This window comes from Melospiza georgiana, chromosome 1, assembly GCF_028018845.1.
Source record: "Melospiza georgiana isolate bMelGeo1 chromosome 1, bMelGeo1.pri, whole genome shotgun sequence".
NCBI classification, from domain to species: Eukaryota; Metazoa; Chordata; class Aves; order Passeriformes; family Passerellidae; genus Melospiza; species Melospiza georgiana.
The window spans coordinates 62,533,380-62,545,206 of NC_080430.1; the positions used below are offsets into that span (position 1 = coordinate 62,533,380).

The window sequence follows — 11,827 nt, forward strand, 5'->3', positions numbered from 1 at the left end:
TGTTCTATTCCTGCTTTTATTCCTGTCCTATTCCTGCTCACCTCAAGTGAAATTAATTTTGCTCCCTGTATACCAGTAATGGGCAGTAGTCAGTTGGAGCTTCAGGGTGGTGGTAATAAAAGAACAGTAAGTGTAGTCTTCTGATATTTAGGTGAGATTTGAGAGAGGAAAACATTCCTCCAGGAGAAGGGAAATGGGATACAGGTGAATTAGTTTCTTAATGTCAATTATTGCTTATCAGGGATCCCTAACTTGAATACTAATCCTATTATTCTGCAGTGAAGAAAAACCCATTTCATGTACCTTTTATAACCTTAACTCCCCAAGGCAAAGGAGGGAAATATAAAATTTAGAAATAAAATTTTAAGGAGGCAACAAAGGCAAATGATTTTTGTACAGGCCATGAATCAGGTGCAGATGAGCTGCACATCTGTATTTTGTCTCTGTATGAAAGCACTTCTCCCTGTGGGTGGATGGGTGAGCTATTACAGAATTTATATTAGGAATCTGTTTCTAAAAAATGTTATTTATTGCAAATGCTATTGTATTGTAATTGGAACCATTTCTGAGCTGAAATTACTACATTTATGTAACGATTAATAAAGTTTTGTCTTTCCTTTTAGAAACTTGTCAGGTACTTTTTTAGGCATGGTATTCTGTATTGGATCCCACAGTCAGGCCAGGTTAATAGACATATGTTGTCTTCCACAGTTTGTCCATACTCAAACATAAAAGCAATGCAGTAGTTGATTCCTTCCCTCCCTACTTGCAGAAGCATCTTTTACTAGAGAGGTGATATAATTCAGTAGATCAGAGAGCGGGAAAAAAATCATTTACTGCACTTCACAACAAATTTTCATGTGGTGCTTGTCCTTACTTGGTTTAATTGGCTGTGTGGAAGTAATCACCAGCTGTCATGCCAAGAGTGTTGGTTTCACAGGTGCTGTGGCTTACTCTGTAACAGATTCCATACTGGAGTCAGCTGCTTAGCAGTAATCAGAGATACAGGTGTGCAATATAACCCCAATATGCTGTTAGAGAGGGGTAGGTTATGCTGCTTGTTTCTGAACTGGAAAAGAAAACTCCTTCCATCACTGTGTATTAAGTGCTGAATAGTGATAATAAACGGTGCTATGAGATACAAGTGTCTTTCTGTAAGGAAAAATCGCACAGCATGAGAGCAACTTTTGAAGTCTGTTTGGATACACAGTGCCACAGTCTGGGTGGCACAAAACATTGCCACTGGACTGCAAGGGAATCCTGGCAGCTAAATGAGCTGATGAGATATGTGTCCTTTGTTGAAGGATGGAATCTGCCCCTTTGCTATTGCACTGAACGTTTGGTAATAGCAGTAGCCTTCTCCCATCCCTGTGAGTAAGGGGTGCAGCAGAAGATAATGGGCATGATTCCAACACAACTTCAGCCACTTGTGCTAAGCTGCTTTGGCACTCACTGATGAACTGACTAAACCACCAGCTTCTCATGGTTCTTCTTGGAAGGACCTAAGCAGGAAATTTTGACCTAGGAACCCTTTAAACAAGTGCTAAAATGTAACTTAGAGCTTCTGAACACCATACTTAAATCCTTAAAATAGCTAAGTTGTTAATATGTAGTAGAACAGGTAAACATAGTTTCTGAGCGCTTTTTACACAGAGAAGTCAGGCAGTGGGGGTGTGTGTATGTTTGTGAAACAGCTGTTTAAAGAGTAACTTAGGAAAATGAACTGCAACTTGGCCATGACTGTGTCAAGTTGGAAATTTAAACAGTTTCTCAGGCTTCAAGATTGTATTAAATAAATAGAAGTACAAGAGCTCCCAAAACTCTATTTTAAATCTTAATGAATGAAATAAAGAATTATGCAAGTAATCACATTACAAAAGCAGGGCAGACACTCTGATCTGTTTTGTGATAAAAATGTTTGACTCAGCATAAAAGACTGGCATACAAAATGACTGATGGCATATTACTATGCCAAGTAGTCTCATCTATCTGATTTAGATTCAAGGGACTGTAATTGGGGGTACTAAAATCTTAGACTATATGAATATGTGGATGCAAAGAAGTGCTGTCTTTTCCAGTGATAAAGATGTCAGAAGAAAATCTCTGCAAATCTGAGAGACTGAATTTAATGTGGCTGCTGTAAATTCATCAATTCAGCACTGAATAACGTAATAAACCACAAAATCTGATGCTTTCACAGAAGTTATTTATTAACTGAAAACATTTTTTTAATCACAGTTTTAATATCCAGGAATTGCTAAACTATCACGAGTGCAATCAACACAACTGAGGTGTGAGAATTCAAGTAAGTCTTTTGTTGAAGAGTCCCAGCTTTTGCTATGAAGATAACTTCGATTATTCTGTGCTTAACTGATGTAGACTTTACTGACATGAGGATATTAGCTGGGATCCAACCACAATCCAATCTAGACAAAAGTATTTCTTAAGTTTCTTACAAACATTATCTTTAATTACTGTTTGTGCTTGTTATCAGGCATTGTAAAAGGTATTATTTGCAAAAAAAAAAGTAAACACTCATTAGAAGTGCCATTATCAGAAAAGCACATTAAAAGGCATTAAGATTTTAAATGTACCAATGCATCATCAGTAACTTGTAGTGAAGAGAGCAAGGGTTAAATAACTTATCCTCCAACTGCACTGTCCCAAGAAGTACACTCGCATTAAATACTACACTGTCATACGCTGTAAGTAAGATGATTTTCATTTTGACCTTCTACAGTTCACAGGCAGATACAATTGAATTTCAGTGGCAGATATTCTACCTGTGTACAATACCTGTAACTATGCCCGCATCACTGTGTTGTGGAAGCTGGTAACCTAGGCATGATCTTCTTTCACCCTGTTGTTTTTTCCAATTAATACTAAACACATCAGTAGCTAAGGCTGGCAAACAGCATCTCCTGAATTCCCCAAATTCAGGCAGCCTGTGTGCTCAACAGTGTTATCTTAGAAGTTGGGTATAGGAAAGTTTCTTGCAACTAGTGTAGAAAGAGGACATCCTTTTTGTGTTTTTGACAAGCACAGATAACAGTATTAAAGTCCTCACTACCACAAATACATGGGTTTGGTGCATAGGGAATTACTGGAGGGGCAGTAAATATCCTTTAACTGCCCTTCAGTTGACATGATGCACACAGTACTGACAGATAATGTGCTGCAGACCCACCTGGTCTCAACTGCTACACAAATACAACCATAAAAAATATTTAAAAATAAGGAGTAGCAGTCAATGCTACTTTATGTGCGCTTTAAACAAAAACCCTGTGTAATTCTGTTCCAGCTTGCTCTCGCTCCCTCTAAGTCTTGTGTTACCTGGTACCTCTTTGCCTGATGGGATAAAAATATTTTATAATATTTCATTTTAAAGGTACATTCATTACTTTATAGGAAGAAGGATTCCGTTGCCTTCTTTTCTTTATTTTTAATAACACAAGAAACAAAATTTATTCCACTTAACTTCTGCCGTGCTGATTTATTCACCAAATTAACATTGCCCATTTAAAGTGCTTTGTTTGACTGCCATTAAAATGTTTTCAACAACATTGTTTATTTCATACTGAGGAAGCCTTACATCATCTTTTGAAGATGACAGAATAGTGAGGTCAAGCCCAAGGTCAAAGCCTCACCTCTAACCACCACTATTTAAATCTTTATTAGGTCACAAATGAGCCATGTTCAAAGGTTTTTAAACCTTGCTCCCTAATGGACCTTCACCTGTGTAACCACAAATCCAATTCAAGACACAAACCATCAGGAATGGATATCTGTTCCTGTTCTTTGCAGGGTGTGAGTTATGTTCCTATAGACACTCAGCAATATTTACATCAGGGACTGTACTTCTACCCAAGGAGAGTCATGGTCTTTTTATGGAAGAGAGGGAGTTTATGACCACTTGTGCTTTTTTCACACTGCCCTTATAGTCTCCCCTTATAATTCTGCAAGTTGTTCCTGTCAGTATCTTATCTTCCTCCTGCTTCTCACTAAGCCAGCAATTCTTTGTCCTGGGCTGTCCTGTTCCCAGGACTGCTGGGGCTAACAGGCATCAAACAAGGGCTATATTTCATCCTAGACATGCAAGCTGTTAAGGCCCAAGTACACCTCTTTGCTCAAAAACCTAAAGCAGCCTTGCAGTCAGCATTAACAGTGCTGAAAAAGCTGTCTGTTAGCCTATGTGGATGCCTAGGTATAGCTCAAAACAATTCCTCACCTTTTGTAAGCAGCAGATTTCTCCCACAATTAAAACAAAAACCAAAAAAAAAACCCAAACCAAAAACAACAACAAAAAACACCCATAAAAACAAAAACACCACACACTTGCTTCTAAAAAAGGTCACATAACCACATTAGAAAGTGTGAGTATTCACAAAAAATTCTAAAGGTAGACTGCCATCCCAAAGCCTCCCTTATCCACACTGAAATACTAAAGGTAGTAAAAAATGCTGGTCTAGTTTCCCTTGCTATAGGTCACAATCTGTTTTGGTTATGCACAAATCTCAAAGTTCTCCCAGTTACACAGGGATAATCCAAGAACAATAAACATACATCCTTACTCTTTACTACAAATAATGGACATTGTGATCACATTGCTGAAAAACTGGATGTATAAACAAAGACTGTGTAAAAACATTTGGCAGCACAGAATACTGTAGATATCTCTATACACACACAGGACAGGGCTGATTAGTTCTAATGAAGGTGGAGGTTGCATTCATACATATTTCTGGCTCAAGAAGCTTATAAAAACAACAGCACTCTTTCCCAAGTTGTGGGCATTGTGCTGTTTGAAGGCTTTTATAATCCTCCAAAGCAGACATATTTTATTTCTAAGTATTCATCGATGCCATATTTTGAGCCTTCTCGCCCTAAGCCAGACTCCTTTACCCCGCCAAAAGGACACTCTGGTGAGGAGATTATGCCTTCATTAACACCAACCATCCCAACTTCCATCTGTTCTGCAACTCTCCAGATCTGGGCTGGATCTTGGGAGTAGAAATATCCTGTCATGCAGACACAGAGATACAGGAGGGAAAATCAGTAAGAACAATTGCAGAAGACTGAAAAAGAGACTTAATGACATACAAAATCATCACCCCACAGCATTAAAGCTCACCAAACCACAGAAATACATTTATCTGGCAGAGAAGCATACCTGCTAAACCCACATTAGCTGCATTTGCTATAGCAACAGCTTCTGCTTCAGTGTCAAATCTGTCAATAGAAAGAGAAAAAACAAAAATGAGGCCTGCAGTTCACATGCTGTCTTGCTGACTTACTGACAAGAAGCAGTCTTATCAAGAATTAAAATATCAATTTATTTTTCCCAAAAGTGTACATTCATTTAACTTTCATTTTGAAACACTGAAGTGTCTACCTTTTCTCTGAATTTAAACTGCAGTTAAGTAGCTAAGATTGCCTTTATCCCCCTGAGGTAGCTGGATGGTACCAAGACATTTACTTCACATGGGTTAGCCTACCTATTTCCCCAACTACACAGCACTCTCAAGTCTGAGAGATAACTGTATGTTCTTCCATCACATCCAATTGGTCTGCACAAAGGCAGGGAAGGCTTTAAGGAGAACAGACAGCTCCAACTCATCCTCTGTCAGAAAAGCTTAGAACTAGCAAATCACATGACAAACTCAAAAGTCCTGTCTCCTGTTTCATACTACAGATCATGAAGCCAATGAAGGTTTTGCTGCTATCTAGCCTTGCTTAACCATTGAGATACTTTAACTTTCAAAAAGTTGCAGAGATGCTAAGATCAGGTCAAGAAAAAGAAACAAACTAGCCACCTATCCAAAGTATGTTTTTACATGTGTTCGCCAATCTTTTTACAAGATTTGTATGATCATACAAAAATACTTTTTTGTCTTTCAAATTTTGTTTATTCAAAATAATCTTTCATTGTTTTTTAATTGTTAATTTTAATCTGTAGAATTAATAATCTTACTTGATAACTGGTGCTAAAGGGCCGAATGTCTCCTCTTGGGTGCAAAGCATTTTTGTTGTAACGTTAGTAAGTAATGTTGGCTCAAAGAAATTCTTCCCCAAGCTGTGTCGTTTCCCTCCAGTCACAACAGACGCTCCTTGAGAAACTGCATCCTTAATGTGTTTCTCTACCTGAGGAATGCATAATAAAAGTTAAAAGTCAGCATTTAAGAATGAGCAATAATACATTTCCCACTGAAGAAATAATACTCTCCCAATATTTAAGAGAAAATTTTGAAGAGAGGTTTATACTTTTCAGAGGATCATTTGCAATATTATCTAATTTCTCTTCAATTCTTGTTTCTCTCAGTCTGACATTATTTTAGAGGGATAAATTATGAATGTGGTCCCCAGCCCACTTTGCTGTAGAAATTAAAAGCCTACACCTAATATGAGAAAAAGTCTTTGCAGGACTAAAAACTGAATCTTATATCAGTGATCAAACATTATGGAAATGAAGTGTATGACTGCCATGGAAAGAGAAACAACTCTCAAGATGGAACTGGCAAGAACATTTTCCTACATCTATGATTCTACTTACCCCCAATATTTACAATTCCTCTAAAGACAACAAAGCAATAAGAAAACTAAAGTAGCAATCCCCACCTAGAATGCTGTCCTCTGAAATTACAGAAAGTGACTACATACAGTGTTTGTTTATTTGTATATGTATTTGTATCTGATACACATACTACACTTTTGTGATGCAAGAAGGGAAGACATAAGGACTATATCCTTTGTCTCTCAAATAACTGAATATTTCCCATTCTTTTATAAAGAGAATCTGGCAGCATTCATGTGTGATGGATTCAAACCAAGCCTGCATGCAACTGAGCTGTAATATCTTACAAAGTATGGGCCACTTGACTCAATAATCTTTAGCCTTAGGAAGAGTGAAATATTATAAAATATGTTACTTTTACGATTTATTTTAAAAAATAAATATTCCTGGAGTTGCAGGTCACCCAAAAGAGAAGACCCAAACCATGCACATGAAGTTTCAAGTATCAAGAGTTCTGGTATTTTTAACCCTGAGAAATTATTCTGCCTAGCTTTTGCCAAAAACAAACACTGTTCCTCAAAAGAAATTGTCAACACAGTGCTTCAGAACTACAGGATCACTGTACAGTTCTCACAGTGTATCCAATTTCAGTGAATGGACTTGAGAACAGCTAGGGAGTAATCAGGAGGAATCAGTTTCTCCTAAAGGAGGCCTCTCCCTTAAAGGAAACAGAGGGATGACACATGAACTGTCCACATCTGTTTGTCTACATGCACACATGGACTTGGGGGACAGAACACAGTTCCAGCCACACTGCTAATATGCTCTAATAAAACAAGGGAAAAAAGGTGAAACAAAAATGTAAAGTTATTTTATGGATCATAAAAAGAAAATTAGAATGTTCAAAATGAAATATTTACTTATACCTTCTCCACTGCTTTTTCATTGATTAGTGGTCCTTGGGTAGTTTTTGCATCAAATCCATTTCCAACATGTAGTTCTTTGTCTATAGCTTTAGCAAACTTTTCCACAAATTCATCATGAATTCCCTTTTGCACCAGGAAACGGTTTGTGCAAACACAAGTCTGAAAACAAACAAGACAAAACCACGTTAGTTTATATTGAATTTAATCCATCTATTAATTCATTCTGGCCCTCGTGCCACAGAATCAGGTTACTACACTGATGTCCCTTGCCTCTCCTCCCTCATCCTAAGCTGTTACCCAGCTATGCCATTAGTGTCACCTCCCATTTCACTTCAGAAATACAACTTCAACAAGCTGTCAGTGGGTGTGTGAAATATGTCACACTGCCAAGCTGCTTACACTGGGGAAATGTTTTGGGAGTTTTGTGGACTCAGGTACATGGATCAACCAAGGTCCAGAAGATGCATGAAATACCTTCTAATTAGACTGCAGAATGCTGGACTGAGCAGCAAAAACTCAAATCACACTTAGTAGTTGGGGGTCTGTTTTCCTAATTCCTTTATTGTTTGAGTTTGCTTTCTTCCTGAATATTGTTTTTTGAGTGCTTTCAATTTATTTATTTATTTGTCTATTCATTTGTCTATTTATTTGTCTACTTATTTGTGCTACCCCTTTGCTCTGACAAAAATATATGGGATTTCAGTGTTGCTGTTTAGACTTACTGGTAACTGGCTTTAGTGCCCAGAACCATTTGTGAGTTCAGCACCTTTCTCCTCACAATGAAGTGTTTTGTGCTTTCCTTTTACATAAAATAGCTTATTTACAACTTCAACTTTATGTACAGCTCTTCACTGTCTAGAAGCAAGGACAAAGATTCTCACCTGCCCTGAGTTTCTATACTTAGAAGCAAGGGCTCCTGCCACAGCCCGGTCCACGTTGGCGCTGTCGAACACAATAAAAGGAGCATGTCCCCCAAGCTCCATGGAAACTCTCTTCACAGTGCCAGCTGCATGCTTCAGCAAGATCTGCAGGCAACAGGGGAGACACACACATCTGTACCTCTAACAGATGTGAACAGTGGAATCATGGGTGCAAGGGAGTGAAAAATTAACTCTGGCAAGGAAATAATCTGCATCTTCTCTACAATGTTAGACCATCTCCTATGACAAAAGCAACTTTCATCTATTAAAATCCTTAAAGATGAAATTCTGACTAAGGACTAATGGAGAGAAAGATTTTGATCAACTTCAGGTCAGATTAACCTTTTATACCCTAATACTGTCAAATTTTTTTTGTTCTATTTTTTTTGGTAATAAAATGTTGACTACTCTTACAAAAGTTTTCCAAGATCTGACAGAACTTGGTATTAGGATTTGCCTTGATACCAGACTTTTGCTTCATCCTGCATACAGCCATCCTAGTGAACTGTCATTTTGTAGCCACACTCTGCAGTTCTAGTGATTCAACTAGAGATGGTGACAAGATTGCTTATTGACTACAGTTGATAGCAGAGATTCCAGGGCCTCACTCCTGTAATACTTCCTCTCAACTGCTGAAGCCATTCTTGAATGGCACCTTTGAAACTCAGTTTCAGTGCTCTTATAGGTATGTTGTCACCTTACCAAATAACCAAGAACATTGTGTACAGGACTGTTCACATTATAGTTTAATAAAGGGCAGTTATCAAGAATTACAGACAGGCATTCTTCTGTGAAGTACTGATGCTAAAACATACAAGCAGTACCTCAAGAGGTACACAATTATTTGGACAATTTGTGTACAGTAGCCAGAAAAGAAGGCTCTGTATAAAGGCACACACTTTCCCCGTAATAATCTTCAAGGATATTCTGTCCACATATGTACCTTTCCTGTTGCTGTAGAGCCAGTAAAAGATATTTTGGATACCAATGGATCAGTGCATAAAACTTCCCCTACAGCTGCTGTCTGTTGTCTGGAGCAAGGGACAACATTATACACTCCTGCTGGGATTCCAGCCTGGTTTGCAAGCTGCAACAAAAGAAAAACAGAATTCGCATAATTAGTGCATTCTGTAAAAGGAATAGTCACTTAATGATTGTTCACTATTTTGAAGAAAAGCCTGTAAGTCAATGGAGGACAAAAGGACTCAGCACAATCAGGAATAGGCGCCACAGGTGCTTGAGAGAGCACCTTTGCTCCGGTTTAAGCTGTGTTCAAAAGAACTAAATTAAAGATCTAAGGATATTTTGAGTATCAAAATGGCCCGATACACTTTGAGGCTCTAGATCATTTTAGAGGCAAAGATTCTCAATAAACTCAATAAAATACCTGCATCAAGTCAGTTTGTCCTTTCTTCATATATGAAGCTGGCCAGAGCTACCTTCCAAGCCCATCTGATTCCCTGTTCACAGTATCAGTCCACTGCTGAGGTAAAGCTTAGTACTGAAAGCTCACCTCCCCAAGAGCTAATGCTGATAAAGGTGTGTCCTCTGCAGGCTTCACCACGACTGTACAGCCAGCTGCCAGAGCTGCACCAACCTTCCGCGTAATCATAGCGCTGGGAAAGTTCCACTAGGAAGAGAGCAAATAGTACGGTCAAAGTTGGGAAAATTCTGCCTCCTGTTTTTGCAGAAGTAAGTGACATTTTGAACTAGGGGGCTGAGCTGAAAACCTTTAAGTGACTCGGAAGAGTTCAGCTATGCTTACTGGGGTTATAATGGCTGCCACTCCTACTGGCTGCTTCAGCACCAGGACTCTTCTATCCTTTGCAGACGCTGGAATAACATCACCATAAATCCGTCGAGCCTCCTCTGCAAACCACTCCAGAAACGAGGCTGAGTAGGTGATTTCACCCTGTGCTTCTCTCAGAGGCTTCCCCTTTGATTAAATCAGATTGAAGATACATTGTAAGCAGCAAACAGAAGCAATACAAACAAATTCAAGTAATTTTGGAGTTTCTCTTCTTTTCAGAGTACTTTATGATCCTCTCCCTCTGACATACACTGTAATCTCCAGCAAGGATTATATGATTGCAGCAGCAATAGTTGTGTGGATTCAATATACCATCATTGTATAGTCAATAATTTGTATTGCTGTGCCTGGATTCATACCTGCCTATACAAGGAAGAGAAGCAGAAAATGTACTATGCATTTATTTACAAACTCCACATTAGCTGCTATTACCACTCTGAAGAAAGACACAACTCATGGCAAAACAGTTACAAGTTTATTCCAGGGTTATTTGTTTTGGGGATATTGCTTTGGACCACCCCCAGGTCAGATCCAGTGGACTGCATGACCATTAGCAGCTGTGACACAACAGAGGCGCTGCTGAAGTATCTTCCAGCAAGGTTTGGTCCAAAAGGACACCAGTTTGTGAGCTCCCAGACTACTCAGTGATACAGACTGTATGAATCCTACTTGGAGACTTGCATGATTTTTCCCACTCACAAACATTTCTGCCACGGGGACCATGGTTGTATAGGTGGATGTACGCTTTTGCATACCAAGAAGCACATCATGGGTCTGGTTTCCTCTGATTAGGTACTACTGTGACCAAACCGACGCACTTTATGTATGTCCGGAGGAGGAATGTTTGAAACGTCACCCACCGACCTAGCAGAGCAATGTGAGTGCACAATATGCCCAAAGTTATTAAAAAGGACACGATGGCAAACTGGTGAGGCACTCAGGGAGAGGCTTGATGGCTGTCCCTTTTACTCGTGTCCCTGTTCGTCTGCCTGTGCTGTTTTCCCAGCGCGAGCGCCAGCACGGGGCAGTGCCCGTGCCCACCCCCGCCGCCCCACTCACGTTCTCGGCTGTGATGATCCGCGCCAGCTCCTCCTTGTTCTCCATCATCAGCTCGTACCATCTGCGGAGGCGCGCACTCCTCTCCTGGGAGGAGGGAGAGACAAGGCTGCCGTGGCCGCCGCACGCAGGGACGGGGAAGCGAGGCCCCGGGAGACCCGACCGGACCGGCCCGGACCGCCCCGGGGCCCCCTCGCCGCCACCTCCCGCGGCCGCTCACCTTGGCGGGGAGGCGGCCCCAGGCGGCGCCGGCTTCGTGCGCGGCCCGCACGGCCGCCCGCGCCTCGGCCGCCCCGCAGTCGGACACCCGGCCCAGCTCCTCGCCGCTGGCCGGGTCCTGCACGGGGAAAGCGGCGGCCGTCTCTACCCATCGCCCGCCCACCAGGCCGCCCCGGCGCACCAGGGCGGCGGACAGCGCCTGGCTGGCGGCCCGCACCGGCCCCGGGGCGAGCGGCGCGGGGCGCAGCAGGAGGCGGCGGCGGACGGCGGCGGCGCCCCGCGGCAGCAGGGAGGCCATGGCCGCGCTCGGCGACAGGCGGCGGGCCCGGCACAGCCCCGGCACGGCCCTTCCGCGCCGCCCCGGAGGAGGAGCTGCCGAGGGGCT

The 11,827-nt window shown here is 41.2% G+C and overlaps 1 protein-coding gene across 1 annotated transcript; it reads right to left on the reverse strand.

The window, feature by feature from the left end:
* Positions 1-2,186: 2,186 nt before the first annotated feature.
* ALDH5A1 (aldehyde dehydrogenase 5 family member A1) lies at positions 2,187-11,740 on the reverse strand. The gene is made up of 10 exons (XM_058021563.1): positions 11,444-11,740; positions 11,227-11,310; positions 10,123-10,293; positions 9,871-9,987; positions 9,301-9,444; positions 8,319-8,462; positions 7,438-7,596; positions 5,972-6,141; positions 5,171-5,229; positions 2,187-5,018 (listed from the first exon to the last, which is right to left on the reverse strand). The coding sequence occupies exons 1-10, from the start codon at positions 11,738-11,740 to the stop codon at positions 4,813-4,815; spliced, it is 1,551 nt and encodes a 516-aa protein (XP_057877546.1). The 3' UTR covers positions 2,187-4,812.
* Positions 11,741-11,827: the final 87 nt, after the last annotated feature.